Source organism: Camelus bactrianus, chromosome 7 (genome assembly GCF_048773025.1).
Source record: "Camelus bactrianus isolate YW-2024 breed Bactrian camel chromosome 7, ASM4877302v1, whole genome shotgun sequence".
NCBI lineage: Eukaryota > Metazoa > Chordata > Mammalia > Artiodactyla > Camelidae > Camelus > Camelus bactrianus.
In genome coordinates, this window is record NC_133545.1 from 64,272,806 (window position 1) to 64,297,500 (window position 24,695).

Genomic DNA, 24,695 nt, shown 5'->3' on the forward strand with positions numbered 1-24,695 from the left:
TGCTAATATTAAAATTCCTCATAATCAAAAGAAACCACAGAGTGACTGAAAAATACTAGTCACATTGCAAAGCGGTACTTGTTATATGTATGAGCAAATGATTAGTATTCAAAAATAAAAACGATATAAATTTATAATAAGAGCAACATCAATCTGAAAGATGGTTAAAAACATGTGGATAGCTTTCAGCAATACCATTCCTGTTGCACTCCTCAAATACTTTTGTCTCAGAACCTATTCACACTCTTAAAAGTTATTTGAAGAACCCAAAGGGTTTTTGTTTCTGTGGGTTAAATCTATCAATATTTACCATCTTAGAAATTGAAACTGAAAATTTTTAAAATACTTATTTCATTTTATATAACCATGATAGACTAACTACATGTTAATATAAATAACTTTTTTTTAATGAGAAATACTATATTTTCCAAAACAAAAAGTGAGCAACGTGGCATTGCTTTACATTTTTTCACAAATGTCTTTAATGCCTGACTGAATAGGTTTCTGCATTCAAACTGGTGCAATATGACAAGTCATGTAGTCTCTGGAAAACTGCACTGTTCACTTGTGAGAGAATTAAAGTGAAAAAGTGAAAAACATCTTACTAGTATTTTGAAAATAATTTTTTATACATAGGAGCTAAAATAATAAAGGAAAGTGAAGGAATGATGGACAAAAAATTTAGCATGGTGTCTACCTGTGAGGATGGGGATAGGAAGCCTGCTACAACAAGGAAGGTCACTTAGGGGCCTCTGACACACTAAGATTTTATTCTTAAGCTGATGTCTGCTACATGAGTATTCAACTCATTATTATTTTAACTATGCATACATATTTCATACACATTATATATAAATATGATATAATTTAAATATATATATATATAATGCAATACAAATAAATTCAAGATGACTTAAACAATACTTGAAATATATTGCCTTTCAAACTGAAAGAAGGAGCTCCGAGTATGGTTTGATCCAGATCCCTGTAGCTGGGGAAGAGGTCATCTTCCTTCAGAACACTGGATTACATTGGGAAAGGTTGAATATCAGAATGAAGAATCACTGAAAGAGGATGTCTAGGCAGGGAAAATTAGTAAATGTCCAGAGCCACAAATCATAAAACAAGTGCCATAAATATTTCAGTTAGCATTTCTCATCTTGCACCCAACTTTTGAAATCTGTGTTTTTCCTCTTTGACTTTTGCTAAACTGGATTTCTAGCCGTAATGAGCTTCCTAAGAGGCATAACAATTTTATAAAATCCCTATATTATTTTGTATCCATAGTATTCCAACTTATGCTTTAACTTTTTGCTCAAAAGATTTTGGTTCAATAATAAGCACTCCTTTTAAGTGTGGTGGCATTCTGACTGAGAAATAGTGTTAAACACTTGTTAAAATAATAACTTCTGTGCCTGCATCCTTGTGTTCCAAATATGTCTATGAGTCATTTATTTTGTTATCTTATTTAATTTTTCATAATTTAAAAATTTGAAACCTGTTGTTATAATAGACAACTTTCCCAAGCTAATTATTATTATCACAGTATATCATTTGTTTTGAATAATTATGGATTTAAATAATTTAAAATTTCCCATTTAAGTCCAAAAGTTTTAAAGAAAATTGTTCTTGATAATAATCTCTCAAGACCTTCTTAAACAGATTAAATGCTATGTAATTTAATGTTTTGTTCATGACATAGGGTCTTTAGGAATGTAGATTACTTCATTATAATTACAATAATTTTAGATGCAAGTAGCTGGTTGCTTCTGTACTTAGGAGACTATTCTAACTGGTGAGTGTACATTTTTTAAAATGGTTTTTTTGGCTTTTACTCTCAACATGAGCTTTAACTGTCTGAAAGCTATTAACATGTCAGCACCTAGCATCAAAACTCTTCTAAGTTGTTAAAATCTGAAGTGATATAAGCTGATAAACTGGTTAAAAGTTAGACATAATGATGTCAAAAGTATCTCTAAGTAGGTTTTAAGTAAAGTTCTTACTGAAAATGAAGAATTTAAATTTTAAAACAAAGTTTTTGATATCTCTTTTATATCATAACATTTAAAAAATTTTTCCTTATAATTTTCTATCTTACCAAGTTTCCAGTTACATTTTACATTGCTAAAATTTCTAAAGACTCTGATGAATGTGGATTGTTTCATAATCATGAAAAAACACTAAAATGTGAATGAAAGTGCTGAATTATTGCAGTTATATAAGATGATTCAACCACTGTAATGTTTAAATTCTGTACTTCCTACTCATAATGTTGACTTTAAGCTTTATTAATTCCTTTCTAAGCTATTTGTGATTTCTATTTTAAAAGATTCTGTTTTTTATTGTCTCTTTTTCTTCAACACTTATTTTAGTGATTTAATTATTCTCACTTTATATTAAAACATTATTTTTAGGTGCTCTAAAACTTTCAAAAATCTCCATTGTCTAGAGGACAAAGCACAGACTGCTGAAACTCTTCTCTAATGTATTTACAAATTACCTAGCTTCTTTTACCTACTATACCTCTGTGTAAGCCCTCTTTTTACATCTTATTGGTCTAGAACATGTCATTTTTGGTCCTGTCTCCTGCTGGGACTCTACTAAATTACCCACCTCTACTAAGTAATCCACTGATTAGATCCCTTTTCTTTATGAGAGCTTTCTTGAGTTCTCCCAGCCCACACAAAACTCTCTCTTCTCTATTTATTTATGGTTACACATGTTATCCTTATTACTGACGTAGCGCTTGCATACTGTTTTGTGTTGCTACTTTTCGTAGAGGAACCTGTGGATGACTTTGTATATCCGCAGCACCTGACACTGTTTATCCACAATACCTAGAACAGTGTCTTAGTAGATGCTTGGTAAGGATGTCATGGTGGGTGGCTTCATTTCCCATAGAGTATACACCAATAGTGTACCTGCGAGAGCTCTTGTCATTTCATGATGAAGTGATGGGGGTTTCCTTCTGGCGAGGAATCCTTGCAGGCAGGATAATGTGAGTACACGTTTCTACCAGGAAAGCAAAATAGAGACTGCAAGCCAAAACTCAAATAATTCTGGCCAAGGACATAAATAGCTAAGTGTTTTCAGAAATAGTTTCCTAGAAGCAATTTGCATCGACTGTGCTTTGTTCCAAACAGGCTTCTTTAATAAGAGTCTGGTAAATCTAATCACTGCAGATAGATAGCTTGGAGCAGTAGTATTTAACTGCTGGCTAAAATTATCTTGATTATTGCGTCAATAATTCAGTTCATTTCGGAAAGTCACAATTCATTTTCTGCAGTTGTATAACAGAAAGTACACATCTTTTTAGAAATAGAGTACCTTTCTAATTACTGAACAGCCCTTCCTCTGGCATGAAATTTGTTGAACCTAGGGTGCCGACAGAATTTTAAAAATATGTGAATTTCATTGTATAGTGACTAGTTGGTGGAAACTTGGCATTTTTCCTTAATGTGTACATGGATCAGAATTTCTAATTCCTAAACTGGGTTAAAGCATTCATATGTATAAATAGCTAGAGGTGTACCATCAAAATCAAATAAACAAATATTTACTATTTGCAAGCTAAGCCTTCCATGGGATGAAAAGAAATATAAACCATAATCCTTGCCTTTAAGAAGTTTGCAATCTAGATAAGTAGATATAGGTAGACAATATGTGTTATTTATTGAAATATGAATTCATGATATAATAAAGTAGTACATCATATCTGCCAAAGAATGATGCAACAAAAATATTATCAAGAGAGAGAAAGGGAGAGTAGTTCCTTCAGGCTGGGATGACTCCAGAAAGGAAAAAGTATGGAAGTAAACTCAAGAATTGTATTTGAAGAATGGGTGGACTTTGAATAAAGGAAGAAGAGAGAAAAAGGCATTCTTGGAAAATAAGGAATGTGAACAATGTGAACAAGGCCATGGAGTCAAAGCCATTTGAGGAGGAGAGTGAGTAAACTGGTTTTCAGAGAGGTGAAAAATGATAGATTACCCTAGAATAGGAGTTTGGAGTCAGATTGTGGAAGAGTGAATACAAGGTTAAGGACAAAGGACTTACTTTGTAGGCAGTAAGGAGCTATTCGGGGAAGTTTTTTTTTAAAAGAAAACACTTGATGCAAATTGAGTTTTAGGAAAAGTAATTTGTTAGCCGTGTGCCATTTGAAAAGGAAGGCAAAGAGGCCCGGTAATGTGAGGATATTTAGAAGACTAAGAAAGCAGTTGAAATGTGAGGTAAAGCACAGCACATATGTAATTTTTCTCTTCAGCATCCCCTCTTTTCTGATTCAGTGGTTCAGGTGGAGATGACACCATCCCCTTTCAAGAGCTACATGGGCACATGACCCTGATGTGCTCAATTAAAGGAATCCATTCCTCTGGTCAAAATTTTTGGTTCACAAATGGGCACATGCTCTAAACGGAGCCAATTAGTATTATCTCTAGAACTTTTTCTGCTAGACTTATCAGGAAAGATAGCCTCTTCAAGGATCCTAACATTCTCAGTGGTCATCTTTCCCGTCACATTGTGTGGTAGTCAGCCTCCAAGATGGTCCTCAGTGTTCCCTCCTGATAGTCATGTCCTTGTGTAATCTGTGTTGTATTCGAGTTGATCTATATGATGAATGAGTAGATAGCAGAAGTGATGATATGTTATACGTGAAACTGGGTAGGGATAGAAGCTACAAATTCCAAAGTGGAATCAACACTTGGTAAATGAATGGATTTTTAGACGAAAGGGAACACAGAGTTTTTTTTTGATTAACAAATGGTTATATTATTAACAGATGTAGCAATGTCTGGAAAGGGGATTTGTGGTGGTGGTGGGAGATGGGTAGGAAAAGATAAAGAATTTATTTTCAGGTTGAGGTTCTTGATGGCAATATTAGGAACAAATGGCTGGTATTTACAAAAATAAAGTAGACCATCTCACAAAGTAGTGAGCTCCCTGTCACTGTATGATTCCTTACTGAGGCTGTTGTATACTGGACTTATTATAATAATATAGCATCTGAAATGACATCCAAGTACCTACTAGTTGTCATACGCACAAACACACACTCAAAAGAAAGGATTCTAAACATAAGTGGAGGCAATAGCCACAATCTCTCCTATCATGGAGTTCTTACCAATTTTTTTCCTTGTCTCTCACTTGTTGCCTCAGGTGAATTATGATCTCTGTTAGAGTGTACCCAGTTCAGTAGACAGACTGGAACCAGGATCAGGGGACTTATGGTTACACCCATCTCTCAGCTTTGCAAATTACTTTGTCTACACTCTTACTTGATTCTATGCTGTATAAAACTAGCCATCTCACAAAATACTCAGAAATAACAGAGAAAAGCAAAAGGTACCCTAGCAAACTGACAAACTTGTGTATCTTCTTTGCATTAGAAATGATTTTATGCCCTGTAACTATCCTTCCTGTATTGCTCCATACACTTAAATCCTCCCTTTCCTTTCTTTTCTTTTCTTTTTTTGAAAAAGTTGTCATCTAGTCCTGCTTTCTAAAGAATTTTCTCCTTTTTTTTAACATGATCCCAAAGAAAACAAAGTACATTGCGTGGAGAAAATAAAACAAATATAGAACAAGAAAATTAGAGTAGACAATTGTTCATAAATGTAAATAGCAAATCCTAGGTGTTTTGTATTCAGTATCGCTGGGCTCCTTTAGTAATAGTCAAAAATATTTTTAATGATGCAATTATTCAAGCTATGTTTCTCAATGCTTGTTCAACAAATTGTTGTAAAATTCTGTGAACGTTTAAAAGGCACTTATGGTTTGGCTAACATGCTTCTTTATTAAGTATCTTATTCATAAGAAACCAAATCTTGGTATTCAATAGGATTTGTGCAAAACAGCAAACAAGTAAGTGGGACAATGCAAAGATAATAGGTCCATCTGGTTCTTGTCTCATTCTCAGCCTGCCTTTGCCCCACACTGTGGATTCTCTGGGTCCTTTTTTCTTTCAAGTGTGGAAAAGACTATTCTGCTTGTGTGGTTTGGTAGATGCCTATTTACTTTCCCTGTGTCCAGTTGAGTATGTTAATGAAAAATAGAGCCTTTCTTTGAAAATCTTTGTTTTGGCAAATGAAAAAGGATTAGCAAAAGCACTGATAGTTGAGTGATTTTATAAAACCACACAGAAAATTTTTTTCATCATTGGCAATACACCTAACATGTTAAGGTTTTCTTATTGTCATCTAGGGACATCAGAAAGACCAAGCTGATGCAGTATTCACTCATCAATTATCTGATGAAAGCAGGGGAATTCTCAGTCAGCCACTTTTAACTTCTCCCCATGGCTAAAGCGGCTATTTGGTTTTTTAGTTCTGTTTGCATAAACAAATGCAAACCAAGACCCAAATTGAGGGTCAATTGGCTTCATAATTTTCTCTTCTTGTTGCTGTTTTTTCCCTCTGTCCCTCACTGAAGCCTCCTTCCCCATGTTGACAGTTCACTTTACGATAAGCTATTATAATACAGAAGGTATAATCTTTCAGGATAAAGGCAGAATGCCAAGGGAGGAGGCAGAATTTTGGCAGTATTCTGGATTTTCTTAAAGTCAGTGTGCATTCTTCTTCCTTTATCTGCTTAGAAGTGAGAAATAAATCTCACCAGCTTTAATGGTATAAATTTAGCTCAACTTTCAACAGACAAAGAGTTCTTTTTAATACATTCACCTCAGGGAGAGGATTCCTGAGCCTTCCTTCATTGTGTAAGATTGTTTTAAAAACCCTTTGCTCTTTCTTTTAGTATGACTTGTGCAGTATGCAAGTGTAATTTAGTAATAAAATTTTAGTTTTCATGTTGCAAATCTGGTTGCCCTAGTTTAAAATTATATGTTGAATTATGAAAATCAAGCTTTTGGTTGCCAAGGAGAAAAGAAAATTCTATCTCGATGTTTAACTATACAGGGCTGGTGTCTTTCCCACTCATATTTTCCATCCAGAAAGTTGTCTGGAAAGCCACTCCCCACCCTACTAGAGATATTGCTCAAATGTAATGAAAACCTAAAATTATTCTGGTTTTCATTGACCTCTTCCTGTGAATTAGTCACAGTTTCTTATTCTCTGAAAACAACAAAAAAATGGATTTTCTCAAAGGACTACTATGAGGAAGGAAACATGATTTGGCATTGACTAATAGAGATATGAGAAGAGAATAAAATACTGGTTTATATGAAAACAATTGGCCTTGAAAAATTCAGAAAGACTTGGTTTGCCTTGAAGACAATACTTTATTCTATAGCCTATGTAATATAGATTTAGGAAACGTTGGTAGCTATTGGAAACTTAGCCATTAATAGGCTATTTTGTATATGAATTTCAAGTTTTAAAGGCCATATTCAATGAATTTTACATTGGATTTGCTTTTTGGTGGATTAAACAATTTTTTAAAAGGAGGAAATGGTGTCTCTTAATTTGAAAGCATATCTCAGTATCTGTACTAGTCCATGGAATTTGAATGATTATTCTGGGTTGCTTTTGAAGAGGAACTACTGCTAGAGATACTGTTTAACTTTTATCCATAAGGTCTGGGGATCTGAAAAACGCCCAAGGTGGATCAGGAAGTCATGGTGGTCACTAATGGGGATTTCAGACTGTCTGTCCCAATGGGGGAAAATATTTAGTATGAGTAGTCATTGAACAATGCCTGGACATGGTTTTTAAGTTTCTGTATTACACCTCTCACCCCTCTGGTAACCTGAAGCAACCTCAGATTTACTGCCTTTGACTGGTGAGCTTGTTAAGCCAGGACTGAGGATTTCTGCAAAGGACAGGGAGGTTTGCTCTGTTGTGAGTCTCTGGACTCTAAGCCAACTCTTCCAATGGCACAAATATACATCCTTCATCACAAAGGAGCCCGAACACAAGCGTAGAAGGATCAGTGCTAAGCTCTCAGCATGACACAGTGGCTACAAAGTCTCAGCGCCTTGAGTCTTAGACCTTGTTTTGCCACCCACAGATCTCTGGAGCAGTATCCTCTTTCTGGCCTCAGTGTTGTCTATAAAATGCGATTCATGGGGGACTTATGGTATGAAATTATGCTACATAATTAGAGTTTACAGAAATTATTTTGGATTATGCATATGTAAACATTAGAATGTGATCTTATGAACTGTTTGTTATGAGAGGCGGGTTTCATATGAAAAGTTGGGTGATGGGGCTTTGATATTTTGGCACTAGTTCATTAACAGCAGGGACCAGAATTATTATTACCTCATTCTTGCCAGAACATAGAGCTTTATGAGGGAAGTAACAATTTTAATATCCTTAGCTCATTATTAATGACATTCTAGCAACACAATCCACTGCCTAGCTTTTTTCTAGAGCCAAATTTTAAGAGTGTATATAACCACCTACTCTCTCCTCAGTTGCTTGGCATCTAGATACTTTTTTCTTAAACTAGTTAGTCTGTATTTTCTCTATGGAAGGTTTTGGAATTTTTCTCCCTATCCTTGGTAGTCTGAAATTTCACCAAGATTGAATAGGTGTAGATTCCTGAGCTCCTCTACCCACTCATTCCTCTTAGAAAGCCCTTTGATCTGAAGTCTAATGTTTTTCTCTAGCTCCAGGAAATTTTCTTTTATTATTTATTGTCACATTTTATTGCTTCCATTCCATGCTTCTGAGGACTTACATGAGAGGTATTTAAAATCATCTAGATCTCTTTTCCATGTCCCATAACTTTTCTTTAACATTTTCCATTTTTCTTTTGCACTGTACTCTGGCAGAAGTCCTCAGTTTAGTTATTTAGTTCTGAAGTTAATCTTTAGCTGTATCTATTCTAGAATTCAGCTCTTCCATTAATATATTTTTTTCCTTTCTGAATCCTGAGTGTAGAGTGTTGACTTAATTATAAAACCTTAGTTTGTAGCACATTATCATCTGTCCATGTAAGAATCTTGTTTCACTCATTTGCTTTTTAAACTTCATCCCTGATTTGCATTTCCATTTCCCAATCACTGTTTCTATTTAAGATGTTTGATACATGTTCTCGAATATGCATGTATTCTTGCATGACCAAAGATATTTTGTTGTCTTCTGTGTGTGCTTTTCTCCTAACTTACACATATGTAATACTGTGCTATGCAGCATAGTTTTTTTTTTTTTAAATTTTGGCAATAATAGTTTTAATTCCTAAGAACTCCAATTGTTTTCTCTTTTTTATAGCAGTCATATTTTTGCTAATGAATATAGTATCTTCTCAAATCTCTCCAACTATATTAGTTGTACTTACTTGAGGTCTTGTTCTGTTGCCCCCATTAATTTTCTGTTGGTTTTAGTTCTGTTATTTGAACCAGATAACCCTTTCTAATGTTGATTCTCCTTAAATATTTGGTGATGATTATCTGTTCTTATTGTTGGTGAGGTCTGTTTCCTTGGCTGGATGAGTATCCCTGTTTACTTGTGTTAGTGTATGTTCCATTTGTGGTGATAAAGGAGGAGTACAGTGGAATGCGGGCCCGGAGGGCTGGTGTGTCAGTTTCCTAGGGCTGCCCTAACAAAATATCCCACGCTGGGTGGCTTTAAACAATAGAAATGAATTCTCTTACAGTTCTGGAGGCTAAAAAGTCCAAAATCAAGGTGTTGGCAAGCCTGTACAATCGCCAAGCCCCTAGGGGGAAATCCTTTTTTCCTTCTTCCAGCCTCTAGTAGCCCCGGGGACTGTTTGGCTTGTGTTTTGTCTCTGCCTTTGTCTTTACACGGTCATTTTCCCTCTGTGGCTGTCTCTGTGTCTTCATGTGGTGTTTTGCTCTCTCTGAGTCTCTCCCTTCTTATAAGGACAAATAAATCATATTGGATTAAGGGCCCACCATACTCCATTAGAATGTCGTCTTCACTGGTTATACCTGCAATGGCCTATTTCCAAGTAAGGTCACATTCTGAAGTACTGGTAATTAGGACTTCAACGTATATTTTTGTGGGGTGCGGGGATACAGTTTAACCTATAACAGTGTAAGTAGCTTGCCACTGAGTGAAAATGGGCTTCCCATCCTTAGCTTGTACATTGTCCCTTTCCATTCCCAGAAGATGCTCTGAGACTCTCTGATTTCAGAACCCCCAGTTTAGAGAGCTGTGCAGGACAGTTTATCCTGGTGGTGAATGCTGGAACCCGAATCCTCTTTTCTTTCTGTCCTGTGCTGTCAATGTGGAAGTCCTGCTGGACTCCACTTCTCAGGCCCCAGCACTGAAGCCGGGGGCCTTTCCCAAAGCCTTTTAGCTTTGTTTATAAATGAGGTCTGCAACCAGCTGTGCAGATCTTTGTGTCAAACGGTCACTGGCCAGATCTTCTGCCTGGTCCTTTTATGACTCATCCAGTGATTTCTGCAGGACTGATTTAGTTTGATTAGCCTGGAGCATAAAACTCATCCAGGGTTTTCTTAGGAACTTTTGCAATAGCTTCTAATTGGATCTAGTATTGAAGTTTCTCCTATTCATTTCTCTGTAGATCTGATCTCATTTGCCTTCTCCTCCTCCCCCAAATACTCTTTGTGTACCAGAAATTCCTCACATTTTCTGGTCCACTGATGGCATGCCTTTCTGTTTTTCTGTCTGTTATGGATCCTTCTTTAACCATATCTTTTCTTTAACATTTTGGTGACATATGGATGGGAAAGATATAGATGTATGTGTTTACTCTCCCACAATTAAGCAGTGTAAAGTATTGACCTAAACTTGGGGTCACTAAAACTTTTTCTGTGAAGGACCAGAGAGCAAATATCATAGGCTTTGTGGCTGCAAGGTCTCTGTTGCCACCACTCAACACTGCCATTTTAGAGCAAAAGCAGCCTAGACAGTATGTAAGTGAATGGAAGTGGCTGTGTTTCCTTAAAACTTAATTTGCAAAGAATAGGCAGTGGGCCAGTGATTCTCAAACTTACCATGCATCAGGATCTCTGGAAGGACTTGGTGAAACCCAGATTGCTCTTTTCACCTCCAGTTTCTGACTCAGCTGGTCTGGAGTGGGAGGTCCCAGGATTTGTACTTTTTTAAATAAGCTTCCAGGTGATGCTGATACTACTGGTCTGTGGACTACAGTTTGAGAACCACTCATCTAAGTAATTTTTTCTTCCTAAACATCATCACCTCAACCATTTATTGATAATACAACTGTGTTCCTTATTCATTTGTTCATTTGTTTATTCATCCAAGTATTTATTGAGCTTCCACAATGTGCCAGGCTCTGTTCTCAGTCGTGAGAACATTGTCATAAGCCAGTTGTTGCTGGATCAGAAGGAAATCCTCTTTCTTCTTTCTGGGTCTGTAGGCTGTAGTGAGTGATAATGGGCAAGAGAGCCCTCCCTGCACCGCTTTCTGACTCCACTTTGATGTATGTGGGCTTCCTTTGTACATTTCCATGCTCTTATTTTATAACCTGTCTCTGTATTTTTCCATTCCTTTTTTTTCTTTACACTTCATTCTCGTAACCATTTTTACATATCTCCTAGTTCACTAATTGTCTCCTCAGCTGCATCTAATCAGTTATTAAATCCATCCACTGAGTTTTTAACTTCAGTTAAATTCAATTTTAGAATTTCTTTTTTTAAATATATATATTTTTATTGAAGTATAGTCAGTTTACAATGTTGTGTCAATTTCTGGTGTACGGCACAATACTTCAGTCATATAGGAACATACATATATTCATTTTCATATTCTTTTTAACCTTAAGTTACTACAAGATGTTGCATATAGTTCCCTATGCTATACGGTATAAACTTGTTTAATTTTAGAATTTCAATTGGTTTGTTTTCTAGTTTCCAATTTTCTGTCAAATTTCCTTATCTAACCTTAATCTCCTTGAGCAAAGTAAGAATCTTAAAGATACATCCATTATCTGATGCTCCTTTGAATCTATTTCTATTTTTAGCGTTTAAGAAATTTTTTTAATTTAATTTTTTTTATTGAAGTATAGTCAGTTTACAATGTTTATTGTTAGAATTTTTTCTTTTACTTTCACTCATGTCATTGTATCTTCTAATATGACTATTTTATTGAGTGCTGGACACTGTATACTAAGACATTGTAGGAATAATTTGAGTCCTAGAATGCTGTTATCTTGAGAGAATTTGTGGTTTCTTCTGATAGGTAGTTAGGGGCACTAGCAATGTGAGCTTTCCTTACTTCAATTTTAAGGGTTGAGTTTATTTAAAGCTGGGCTTCAGTCCCTGCTAAACTTGAACTACTTCTGGTTCACACTTACTCCAAGAGTTAGCTTCTTGAGATTCCAGCTCAAAGCCTGGTGGAAGATGACTACCTGGCTCTCCCCCTTGGCATACTCTGGATTATATATTTTGTCCTGTTAGTCTCCTGAGTCTGTCAAAAGTGCTGTATACTTTCTCAGCCTCTCAACTACACCTTCTTGGATCTCCTAATGGAAAAGTAAACTTCAGTGCTGGGTTTACCTTTCTGGGCTTTATATACCATTTCTGAGAACAACTAGAAAGACAAGACTATAAATTCTTTCTGCCTGAAAGCATTGGGTAGCTAACAAAATGGTGAAGAATAGTAAGATTTGGAAGAATAAAGAAACCCAGAGACGTAAATCTATCAACAACAAGTTGCCCACTGCTTGCAGCCAATAAAAAAACCTGCCATAGCCCTCACTAGTTTCCTCCCAAAACATAATCAACACTGCCCTTCCCTTTGTCTCCTTGGACTTTCCTGTGGTTTGTCATAGTTTTCTTGTTTCAAATTGCAATTTCTCTGCTATTCCTGACTAGTGTTTGGCTCATTTTGGCTAGCCAAAGATCTTATTTCATTTTTAAGGTCAATAGGAGATAGAGTGAGAACATCTAGTGTGAATAATTGGAGCCCTGGAAGAAGCTGAGGAGAGCGAAAATGGGGCACAAGCAATATTTGATAAGACAATGGCTGAGCATTTTCCAAACCTGTTAATGAATATTAAACTATAGATTCAAGAAGCACTGTAAAACCCAACAAAGATAACTAAAAGGAGAAACCACGCCTTAGCCTAATTATAGCAAAAGTACTGAAAACTAAGACAAAAAGAAAAAAGAACATAAAGGAACCACAGGAACCTCAGGAGGCGACAGAATGAGATTCCTCTTTTTTTCATCAGATACGATAGAACTTTCTACAAAGTTCAGAAAGAAAATAACTGCTAACCTAGATGTCTAAACATCTGAAAAGATAGCCTTCAATAATGAAAATGAACTAAACACATTTTCAGACCAAAAACTTGTGAAGAAAACAGCTTTTTTTTTTTTTTTTTTCTTTTTCTAGCAGGCGTGCATTATGCACTGAAAGGAGCACTAAAGATTTTTTTCAGGTAGTGGGAAAATGAAACCAGATAGGAAGTAGGAGATGCAGGAAAGACTAAAGAGCAACCAAAAGGGTAAATGTGTGGAAGTCTGCATGACTGTATAAAACCAGAGTTATAATTGCTGTTGGGTCTAAATATATAGAGAATTAAAATACACAACAACAGAGAGAAACAAAGTTTATCACATTGTGTAAGAAAAGGTAAAGGTGCCAATTAATGTTAGATTTTGTTAAGTTGGTGGCATAATCTCTAGAGTAATTTCTAAAAATGGTAAGGAAAAAGTGTATAACTGTTATGGAGGGGAAAACTGGAGTAATAACTGAAAGAAGGCAATGTAATAAAGAGATGAAGAGTGTAGAACCTGGTGAGGAAATAGGAAACACACAGTCAGATAGTAGAATGAAGTCCAAATATGTCAATAATTACATTATATATGTGGCCTAAATGCTATCAATAAAAGCAAAGATTACCAGACTGAATTAAAAAACAACTATGTGTTGCTCTCAAAAGACACATCTAAAAATGTGGAAAAACAGAAAGATTGAAAGTATTAAGATAGGAAAAAATACACCAAAAATACACTCAAAAGATAGTTGAATAGATAATTTAGTATCAAAATAGGCAAATGTTTGGAGGGATTTTGGTTTAAAGGTTTTCAGAGAAATGGGTTAAGAACTAGAGGGGGACATTGGTTCAAACTATTTAATTTATTTATTCTCAATACTGTGTATTAATGGGAATAATAAACAGAGATAGGTAGATTGATGACACCAGAAAGATGTGCATAACCTGTTTAAGAAGAAAAGGGAATTAGATTCAGTTCTGAAACAGAACAGGTGGCCTTGGGGACAGGGACAGTGTTGTAACAAGCAAAGGATAAGGGTACCAGATGCGTGTACATTGGTGGATAGATTTGTTGGTGAGAAGATGAGACAATTCTTTTCTGATTATGTCTATTTCCTAAGGAAAATTTACCAGGTGAGTGTAGGAGGAGAGGTTATTATTGGTTTGAGCAGAGGGAAGGTGTGAGATAGCAGTTTTAACAAGAGGAAAACCAAATTCACTATGGAAATATACAAAGATTACGCAGTGGTGACAGTGCCCTTAAATGTTTTATCATAAGTTTAATGTGAGGCTAGTCAGTGTGGTAGCCAAGTCTGCCTTCTTCAGTGGGGGTGCAGAGCAGGGGAAGCGTTTAACCTGTGGTCAGCTGCAGTGAGGTAAGATGTAGGTATAGTTTCTCTTTATAAATGCTTTACTTCCCAGACCAAAGGAGACTCTCACTGCTCCCTCTTTTAGATGTATTAGTGGTGAGGTAGTGAGTGGTGGTAGCACTGGTTCTGCTGTAAAGCACCTCTCAGCCAACCCTGTCTGACCTCACAGCTGGTTGTTCTGGGAAATTGGAGTAAGGACTACTTAGCAGTTTTGTTCCCAGTTGTGGGCCTAGTTGTCAAATTTGAGAAAACGGGAAAGAACCCCCTTTGGACTTCACAGCATTGTTACATCTGTCTGCAGAGCAGAACAAGCAGATGCACTTAGACGCTGTCTCGTGGGATCCCAGCTCTGGGGACTTGACCTGTGGGTTCTGTCAGCGTCCCTCTTGCTGTTATCGGTATCTCCCCCTTTACCTGAGAGCCTTTAGTAGGTCTCTATGCCTTACAAATAAGCAATCCTCAACAAAAAGATCAGTTTCCTCATCTGTCTAAAGGAGGAGGGGTTTTCAGACTGTACTGTGGAGCCCAAGTTGTTACAGGGGCTTGTGAGCAGGATAAATAAGTCACAGAAAGGCACGTCTCCTGGTTCCGTGAGCCCACTTCTACCCTGACCGCTACTGTACGCTGGTCTTTTGTCAGGAATTGTGCTAAAAAATGTTCTATTAAAAAAATTAAAATAAAACCGACTCTTCCAGCTTTTACACTTACACAGCTTACTGCACTGTGTAATCCACTAATGTGTATCTTTTGCAGTGGTACAACTTCAGGTTATGAGGGAGGTCTGAAATCATTTCCTGGATCATGTGCAGGGACACTGGCCAATGGTTATGGCCCGGTTGTCACAGCCTTCAAGCTTAGCTTCCTCGTTCTCTGACTCTCAGAAGACCTTGTCCAATCATTTCCTCCCTGGTTAAGTCGGGGTACAGGACGGGGTATTGTTTCTAAGAAGATTAGCAGTTTTTCATTATTACAATTTTGGCATCTGTCCTCTTTCTCCTTTTTCTCTCTCTTCAGTGTTGTTCAGAAGTACAGACATTTTGGTGAGGAAGCCTCATTTCAGTGGGATCATGCCTCCGGGCAAGGGATTAGTGAGCTCAGGTGATCTCATCAGTCTCTTCCAGTTCAATAGTTTTATAGCTGCATGAACCGGCAACTTGTTCTTGGCAGTTCAAATGGGCATCCGTTAATCATTCTGGGAATGTCACATTTTCACCAGCAATGATATGAGGACCCCCTGACCAGCTGAAGTGGTAGAATTAGCTGAGAAGAAGAAGGTACTGGACTTTAGCCTCCAGTCTTGTGATTAGTCTCCAATCACAAGCCAATGATTTATTAATTTTCTCAAGCATAGTATTGTTTTCTTTAAAAAAAAATTTTTTTAGTATTATTTTCGACAAATAAGAGATCAGACAATTTATTACCTCTTCAAAGGGCCTCTTGGAGACATCTGGAAAAAACTGGCATGAAAAAGGAGGACTTCTAATTAACTGAGTAAAACTTAACATTAAATCCAAACTGGAAAATTTCTAACACTTTTACTTTGAAGACCACTTTTGGAAAAAGCAGCTATTGCATCTTACTCATTTTCTTGGAAAAAAATTCTAGAGTTAATGTTATCAATTAAAATTACATACTTTTTCATATTTATAATACAACATTAGAAAGATTGTTACATTAAAAAAAAACTTATCTATGATGAGAGGCTGATAAAAAATTTCTTCAAGTATCAGAGAGAGACCTACATGGTTCATCTGTAGGTTTTCTCAAATAATCACAAAGCTCCAAAACTTTTCCCAATGTATTTGTTGAAAAAAATCTGCATATAAATGGAGCCATGCAGTTCAAACCCTTATTGTTCAAAGGTCAACTGTACATTAAAACCTGTTATATGGAGAAAAATTACATATTTTTGTTGTTAATTTGTATGTTTAATTTTAGAGATCCCATGTTAGCAGGTCAAATTTTCTTACAGGCTTTCTTAGATACATAGTCTATGATCTGAAAATCAGATCAGAATCATAAATTTCTCTTTTATTGTCTTAGAGCAACATTAAATATAACTCATTATGAAAACAGTAAAAAGACATCATTTTTATAGTTTTTTTTTAATTGAAGGTTATAAGATCTCTATAGAGCAAATGCTTAAAGAAAATAAACCTCAGCAGCCTTTATTTTGAGTAGGAAAGGAAGCTCTGTGAGAGGAAGGAAGGCCCTGGGCTCCTGGCTAGCACTTTTCTAGGTGTTCTTTGTGCTCCAGGGAGACCCTGTGTGACTGTCTTCCATGACTATGCTTTTTTAAAAAAAAAAACACCTTAGCAAAGGAGAAGGCAAATACCTTCCTTTTCCTTCCCACTGCCACACACTGTATGCCTTTCATGATTGTATTTGTGTTCACTGAAACTAGAAAACCACATGGCATCCCTTAGCAACTGTGATTTTTATAAATAGCATATGATGTACAGAACACACATTCTGTTTTCGTTTGGGTTAAAAAAATCTGCTTCTCCTGTAGAATTCCCTGTCCTGTTTAATGGCATCATCTTTAAGTCATCCAGGCTCACAGAATCCTAGAAGTCCCATCCTAAATGCCTTCTTCTCCTTCACTCCTCATAGTCTATTAGGCATGAATTCTTGGAAATTCTGTCTTCCTATCAGGTATCGTTAGTTCTCCTCTTTTACCCATCCCCTCTGTACAACCTTTGTTTAGGAACTTAGTGCCTCTGTCCTGGGTTATAGCAGTTGTCTCCTTAGATAGTCTTCCAGCCTTCTAACTGGCTTTCACCCTTAGCACCACTGCTCATCAAATCTATCTCCTGGATAGTCTACAGACAAATCTTTCTAGAATGCAAATATGATCATGTTAAGACCTTGTTTAAATTTTTTCACTGGCTCCCCCATTCCCTGGGGGGCAAAATCCAAATTTAGTTTCATGTCATATGATGAACTTGTTGATCCGCCTGGCCTGTGTCCTTACCCAATCTGAGATTTTCTTCACATGCTCTGTTCCTGGACGTTAGTCCTTCCAATACATCCCGCCCCATCGTTTTACACCGCCGTGCTGCTCACTGTGCTCCCTGCCATCCCATTCTATCTGAAGGACTTCTGCTTATACTTTCATACACCACTCAAATAGTTCCTCTTTTTTTGGATCCACCTCTCAACTTCCTGACTTTGCCTTCTAAACAGAGCTGGTCATTCCCTCCTTAGTGATACCAGTAAGCCTGGACTCTGTCGCTGTACTAAAATCCCTATGAGACTGTGAGGAGGAACGAGATACTTCTATCTTGAAGTATTTTCTGTCTAGCACTGGACCTGGTATGTGGGAGGTGCTTTACACATTTTCATTGAGTAACAGGAAATCCAAGTTCATAGTAGAATATAATACTTGCTCTTTTTAAGATAACTTTTTTTTATTGTTTTCTTCCACTCATAACAGTATTACCCAACCATAGTTAAAAATTCAGAAAAGATACAAAGAATGAATGGTCTAGTTTTCAACAGCCTGTGAGTACAAACTGAATCCAGATGTTTTTATGCTTTACTTCTAAGGCCCTTGTAGACTCCCTCTCTCCTGTCACTGGGAATTCTGTTTCAGAACAGGCCTGTTGTCACTTATTCCCATGGATCACAGAGACAGGACTCCAGTAACCAAGCCAGAACTCAACTGTTGTCCCTCACAGTATCACTGAAGTGTCACATCCGGTTGGAACACTGTTCCAAGGTGCAGCCTCTATGATGTCTTAGTGCCAGAAAGGTTGAAACTCAATTTCTTGCTCCCAGAACTGGAGACGCTAACACTCTACCACCTTGCAGTGCAACTGAGAGCGCAGATACTTGACTGCTGCATCGCTGAGCTGGTTGGTTATGGTATGACTTGTGTCAGGCTCGGTTAAGTGGCCCCATATTTATGTCTCCTTGCTGAATCTGACTTGCAATTCTAGAGCCCTAGATTCCTTTTCCTCTTGTGGTGAAGTGTTTCTCAAGGACACTATTGTCTGCTCTGTTTCCAACTGGGCTACCTTCAATTCCTTTCTTCACTCTGTAGACATGTATGTATATGTCTGAATCCTATTAGGGTATAGAATTTCCAAGTTTATACTCGAGAAGGCACCTAACCCTCCACGTAGTAATGAATAGTCCTTTTTAATATAACAAAAAAGTGAACTTTACTCAATGAATGTACTAATTGTTTTTTCTAATTTGTGCCCTTAGCATGAGTTCTGTGGTCTTTAATAATAAATAATTTATCTATGTAAAAGACAAAGTTTATAGTTAGTTTTGCTGGTTAAGAAAAACTTCCGAAGCATAGTCGGTTGGGTTAGCAAGTCCTGATAGCTGATGTATAAAACTGTATGCTCTCTGAGGACCTGTTTTGTGGTATGCTTTCAACTGAGCTGTATGTAAGTCAGAAGTAGAAAATGGAATTTACCTTTTCTCGTGGGTAGCCTGAGTTTTATTTTGCCTGGACATGTACCTGATATTATTTTGTTGCTTTACTTTTCTAGACATAATCCATGTGTTTTGAGATAGGTGTTTCATGAGCAACACCCAGTTACAGGAAAACAAAAGTTCTTTAACAGCAGTCATGAACACTGGATATAATTGTGTGGTAGATTCGGATAGTATCTTTTTTCATAGCTTATAATAAGTTTTCAGGAGTAGCAAGGATTGGTATTTCAAGGCCTTTTTAAAATTTGTAATAAAATTTATGAATCTATGCAGTATGGCATATCAGATGTGATTATTTTGTTATGCTCAGCTTTACTGAACATAGAGAATGTGCTGAAGATTTTTTTTTTTTTTGCTTTGGATCAAATCTGCAAGCAAATACACATATTCCAAACTCATCACCCATAAACAGATATGTTAAGACCCTCAAGTGGTCATTTTATTAAACAAATACAAATTTGAAATGTTCATGATAAAATATATCAATATTACATGAACATGTGTGTAAATAGTAATTCTACAACTGGGAAGACATCTCAGTTTTATTAATTTTGGTGACATCTTCCCAACCATGTCTAATCTTCAGTAACTTCTTCCTCAAGCATGGCAGGACTAGGATGACTTTGCATAGCAGGACAACAGTTGGAAGGAAAACAGCTATCATAAAAGTTGGAGGTGTATACCATACAAATTGTTTTATATCCACCCATTTATTCCAGGCAAAAATCAATGCATGTATTGTACCCAGCAGAAGGGAAACAATTCCTAGTTTGCTCTGCGAAAGAGAAAAAAAAATTATCTTAGTGAGATTGATTCACTAAGAGTTTATTCTATCCTATATCATCTGGATCTGTTCTGTTGCTTGGAAATTCTTTCATTCATCTGTGATTGTTTTCCTATTACGTTTTACAAAAATGTCCACTCATTATCTTTCCACTCTTTTTACATGTGGGTAACGTGTTTGTTTCTGGGCTATCTTAAGTTGAGAAAATTAACAACCATCCTCTGGTCTCAGTTAATCAGTAACACGGTCTCCCCTTTCTCCACACTTTGTTCTTCTCTCTTATGACATTTATTTTATGATGTTTTGTCTCTTGTGCATTTGCCTTAACTCAGTCTATCAAGAGACATCTAAATCAGGGACTCTGCTTACTCAGCACAGAATTAACACAATGATTACACATTTTAGGTGCTCAATAAATATTGGTGGGTTGACTGAAGATTAGTGTAAAAATCAACTTGACATTAATGATCTTTAACAATTATGAAGGCAACTAAAGTGATTGACCCTGATTTTGGTATATGAATACTAAAGTGAGTAAGTTTGGCCTTTGTTAAAAAAATGTCAAACATCTGATAAAGTGGAAATATACCAACAATTATTTCAATGTTTGAACAGAACATAGAGATACAGAGATGTGAAGAAAGATTTCAGCTTGCATTGGGATACTTGGCACCATCCAGATAAAAAAGTTGCTTAAAAAGAAGTTGTTGACCTATGTATTTTTATGGCATTCTGACAGTAGCTGTGCTAGATATCTTTTGACTTCTATTCACTTTACAGGAAATGCTCACTAACCTGCCAGAATGAATCTAACTCACAGTTATTTAGCAGGAAGTACTCTTAAGCCCCAGTGAATATAACCAAATAGCTATGTTTACATTTTCAAATATAAATCTCCAAGGTAAATTGTAGAGTAACCAGTTCTCGGATTGTAACTGAAAATGTCTAGGTAATTAATTTTAAAAATTACATGATTGGTTGAAGATTACTTTTACAAATGTGTACTGTCATATTATGGGCTAGGTATTGTATACAGAGTGGAATAGGCCGAGTTGTCAAGATGCAGTGTTTGAATTCCTAATGAGATCGGAGAAGTGATGCACAGCACATGAGTGACAGGCAGAACCATGTAAGAGGAAAGTTATTTAATGAGGATCAGACAACTCCAGTGGCTCTCAAGCTAAACCTACAAAATCAGCAAATACTGCATTTGGAAAATGTGGCACCATCTCTAAAACAGATCAGAATAATTCAGATGGAGACATGCTTTCCAGCTTAATCAGACTTCCTGATAAGGTGTCTGTTGAAGTATATAGATGGACATGTAGAAAGGATAGTGAGGATTATCCAACTTTGCAAGAATTTCCAAAGATGTCCACCCATAAATGTTAAAGCTATGTAAATTAAAAAATTTTGGCAGTGATCATGACTGAATTAAATTTAGTCCTTTGAATCTTGTCAGACATGGATCCCCTTGCAAATTCTGGCACATTGTTCTTTTTAGGGTATAATCTACCACCAGGAAGTTTAACCTCAGTAAATCTGAGATAGTTTTGAATTCTAAGAATGTTGAGAAACTTCAAATGAGTAAGCTACACAAAATGTAACTTGGAAAAAGCAGCCTTTAAGATTAGATACTAGAATATCTTTGGTAGATAAAACTCCGTATTTCAAGGAGAGAAGCTTTTTTATGGATAGTACAAAGCTGTGTAATTTTAAAGGCATGAATAAAATCAGAGGATAGGCAAAAAAGATTTTTTTTTGGAGAACTAAGAAATCATTGAATTTGAATTTCTAAAATGTCACATTTGTTGTTATTAGATAGACAGCAAATTGTCTAACAAGTTTCAAATGTTAGAGATACTTTTGAGCACTGCTTTTTATGTATGTCTACAAAACACTTCTATTTAGAAGTAATAGGGAAAAATGGTAGGAGAGCACATTATTAATTGGAACAAGTGTGAGATCTTTGCTACTGGGAAACTATCTGTTTTCACTGGGGTAAAGTCAATACACTTGATGATTTAGTAGCACAGAAAGAAGATTTACCTCTCTGAGGGACCAGAGTTATTTTATATGTAATTTACCTGAATATAGTGAAATTCTCTCCATGTCAAAGTGTCGCTCACAGATGGGATAGATGTTACAGCCAAAAGAGCCAGTATTGCAAGTGCCACAATTCCCAGAGACACATAAATTTCCATTCTCCAAACGTCATGCTCAATCCAGGCATCCTCTTTATTTTGTTGGACCTAACAGAGGGTGAAAAGAAGAAGAAAAAAATGCAAACAACATTCCAGTATAAGAACCTCCTTCTATACTCCCTCCTTTATGGGGGGCCTATTAACTGGGGGCTTCCACAAATTCATGACTTTGTTTTTGCATTTCCTCTAAGAGAAATAACATAGTAGTATTAATCTCTTTCTTTGAGTGCAACATTTATATAATGTTTTATTATTCTCTCTCTATATATTTATATATCTATATATATATATCTATCTCTATAGATATATAAAATACACATAAATTCTAGCCATTAGAATTGTCATGTGTGTAAGCAGAAAATAAGAACGATTTGCATTAAAAAAGTAGTTTTGTGAGGGTGGTAGAAGATTGAAATGTGGCTCTGTCCATGAACAAAATACTTGTTTATAGTGTTAAAGTTGTAGTTTACTATTTTCAACTTAAAAAACAATCCTCAACTCAATAAAAAAAGGGTTAAAACAAAACAAAACAAAACAATCCTCAATTTAAAACTATACCACCAAACCCCAATCAAGCGTTATAATAAAAGAAATTTAAAAAGCAGATCACATTCTCAACACAGGGTTTTAACAGAGGTTTGGGGTGCTGATAGTGAAAGAAGAAAGAGTTCATTTGTGAGGAGACTCAGACTTTTCAGTGGAGTGATATTGTCATCCTACCTGTTGATACGCCCAGTTTAGCAGCTTGTATCTGTAGGATCGCCTCATTGGATAGGATAAACTGTACATTGCATGCAGTACAGCAAAAAAGAAACTGAGAAGACCAAATTGCTTTCTTGTTACCATCCACCTATCCAGCCAGTGTGGAAATTTCTTATATTTGGTTCCATTATGAAGCTGTACCACTGCTGCTATCACACCTGGCAGATAAACCAGTGCCAAGAGGGTGATGGAAACCATTGGCAAGACTTTGTTGATGACCAGGATGGGAATTTTGTAAAAATACTGTTGATGGGCAGTTACAAAAGGGTGAATTACTTCCCTCAGAAGAGTGTAAAGGAAAGTCAGAGATGAGACTATAGCAGCAATTTTCATTGGCAAACGCCAGTTTGGAAAGAGTTCCTGTTTGTGCTGAAGCTCTGGGGGGCAATCGAATTCATTGAAATGGTTTGTTGGGTGCATGTGCAAAAGCACAGGTCTTTTCAGCGCGCTGGTCTCTCCTGAGTCCTTATTCTACAAAGGAAAGAAAGTAAACATCTTAAAGCTGAACAAAACAATGGGATGCCTCTGAAACTAGTTACTTACTGCTCATTGTGCTTATCAGTTAAAAAGGACATTCAGAACCTTGCTTTCGAATCCTGCTGAGCTGAAGTTGGCATCGACCGTGTGGCATTGGTCAAAGGTGCTCTTGGCTGTCCTACCTTTCTTAGTTGGGGTTCTCTATGATTTCTGTTATTCATTTTTCATTAAGACAAAAGAAATACATGCTTCAGATACCAGCACTAAAGCTTAGACCATTGTGTTTCTATCTTGAAAGCATAAAAGAATGGATTAAACCAGCTGGAAAACAAACACTGAAAAACTTTAAAAATCCAGTAATCCTTGGTAAAAATAATGACACTTGTAAGTTGTGATGGTTGTACTTGTTTTATAATTTTTTTTTTTTGATTACTGGACAACTCCTTTGTCACTAAACAACTCTGAATAATGGAAGAATGAATTCTTCATTAATTCAAGTACAAAGGATCATGAATAATATAGTCATTACTATTAGATAAAATACTAATTTCCATCATGTAGTCTTATATTCACAAAATATCTCATTTGTGTAAGTACTAACAGACAAATAGTCTATTAGACAGAACAAAGGCTATATAAGTAGTTAAGTCCCACAGGGATGATCTACTCCCTCAGAAGGTTGTGCTCCTTTACCCAGTTGCATTTCTAGGTAGTCAACAATTCAAAAGAAGGTTGCATTGAATATTCTGTCACTTCCCCAACTAACTGATACACTAACAAATTAGAAAAAAACCCTCAAAATAAGAACTTATATTAGAGTATTTCATATTGTGTTACTTTATGAATAAGTTTACTCTCTTACCCAATATGTTATTCCTCATTTCTTAAGCCCTATATGTAGGCTCATAACATTTTAGTGCTCAAAATGATATTAGTGATTATCTTGTGCATTTCCTCAGTTTAAGAAGAGTAACTTTAAATCACAAAGTTCTCTATAATTTTTAGTGTTTAAAAGTGACCTTTTGCCATTTGACTTTTACTTGCAGTAATAAATCAGTGTTACACCCAAGGCTTTTTCCGATTCCTCCCTTTAGACGGGAGTATGATACAACTTCTTCCGTCTCTGCATGTTAAGAGTCAACTGAGATCAATTTTATGGTTAAGGGTGAAGAATTGTGGAATAGCAAGTAACTTGAAAATAAAAATGATTTTATCTTATGCACGCTTATTTTAGACAGTATGTACTTGTAATACTTTATTTTTCCTATTAAGAAAATTAAGATAAAAGAAATACGTTCTGTTACAACCATAGTTGAGATCAGTTAGAAAGGTAAAAAGAGTTTGGAACCAAAATTTTTTCACCACTTTTTCAGTCAAATAATGTAGTAAGAAGTATGTGATCTTGATGTGGGGCAAAAGTACAACAAATGATTCTTACTCCAAAATTGAATTTATTTGGTTAAATAGTGATTCATTAATTAACTTGATGATCTCTTGATAAGCTACCCTAGTGCCTAT

The 24,695-nt window shown here is 36.1% G+C and overlaps 1 protein-coding gene across 1 annotated transcript in view; it reads right to left on the reverse strand.

Annotated features, from left to right (window-relative positions):
- Positions 1 to 19,361: 19,361 nt before the first annotated feature.
- STEAP1 (STEAP family member 1) overlaps positions 19,362 to 24,695 on the reverse strand; it is a 9,749-nt gene continuing 4,415 nt past the window's right edge. The window contains exons 3-5 of the mRNA XM_010959439.3: positions 22,659 to 23,171; positions 21,822 to 21,986; positions 19,362 to 19,725 (exon numbers count right to left, since the gene is read on the reverse strand). Coding sequence (XP_010957741.1) covers positions 19,468 to 19,725; positions 21,822 to 21,986; positions 22,659 to 23,171 — 936 coding nt within the window. The 3' untranslated portion in view covers positions 19,362 to 19,467. The remainder of the gene's footprint in view (positions 19,726 to 21,821; positions 21,987 to 22,658; positions 23,172 to 24,695) is intronic.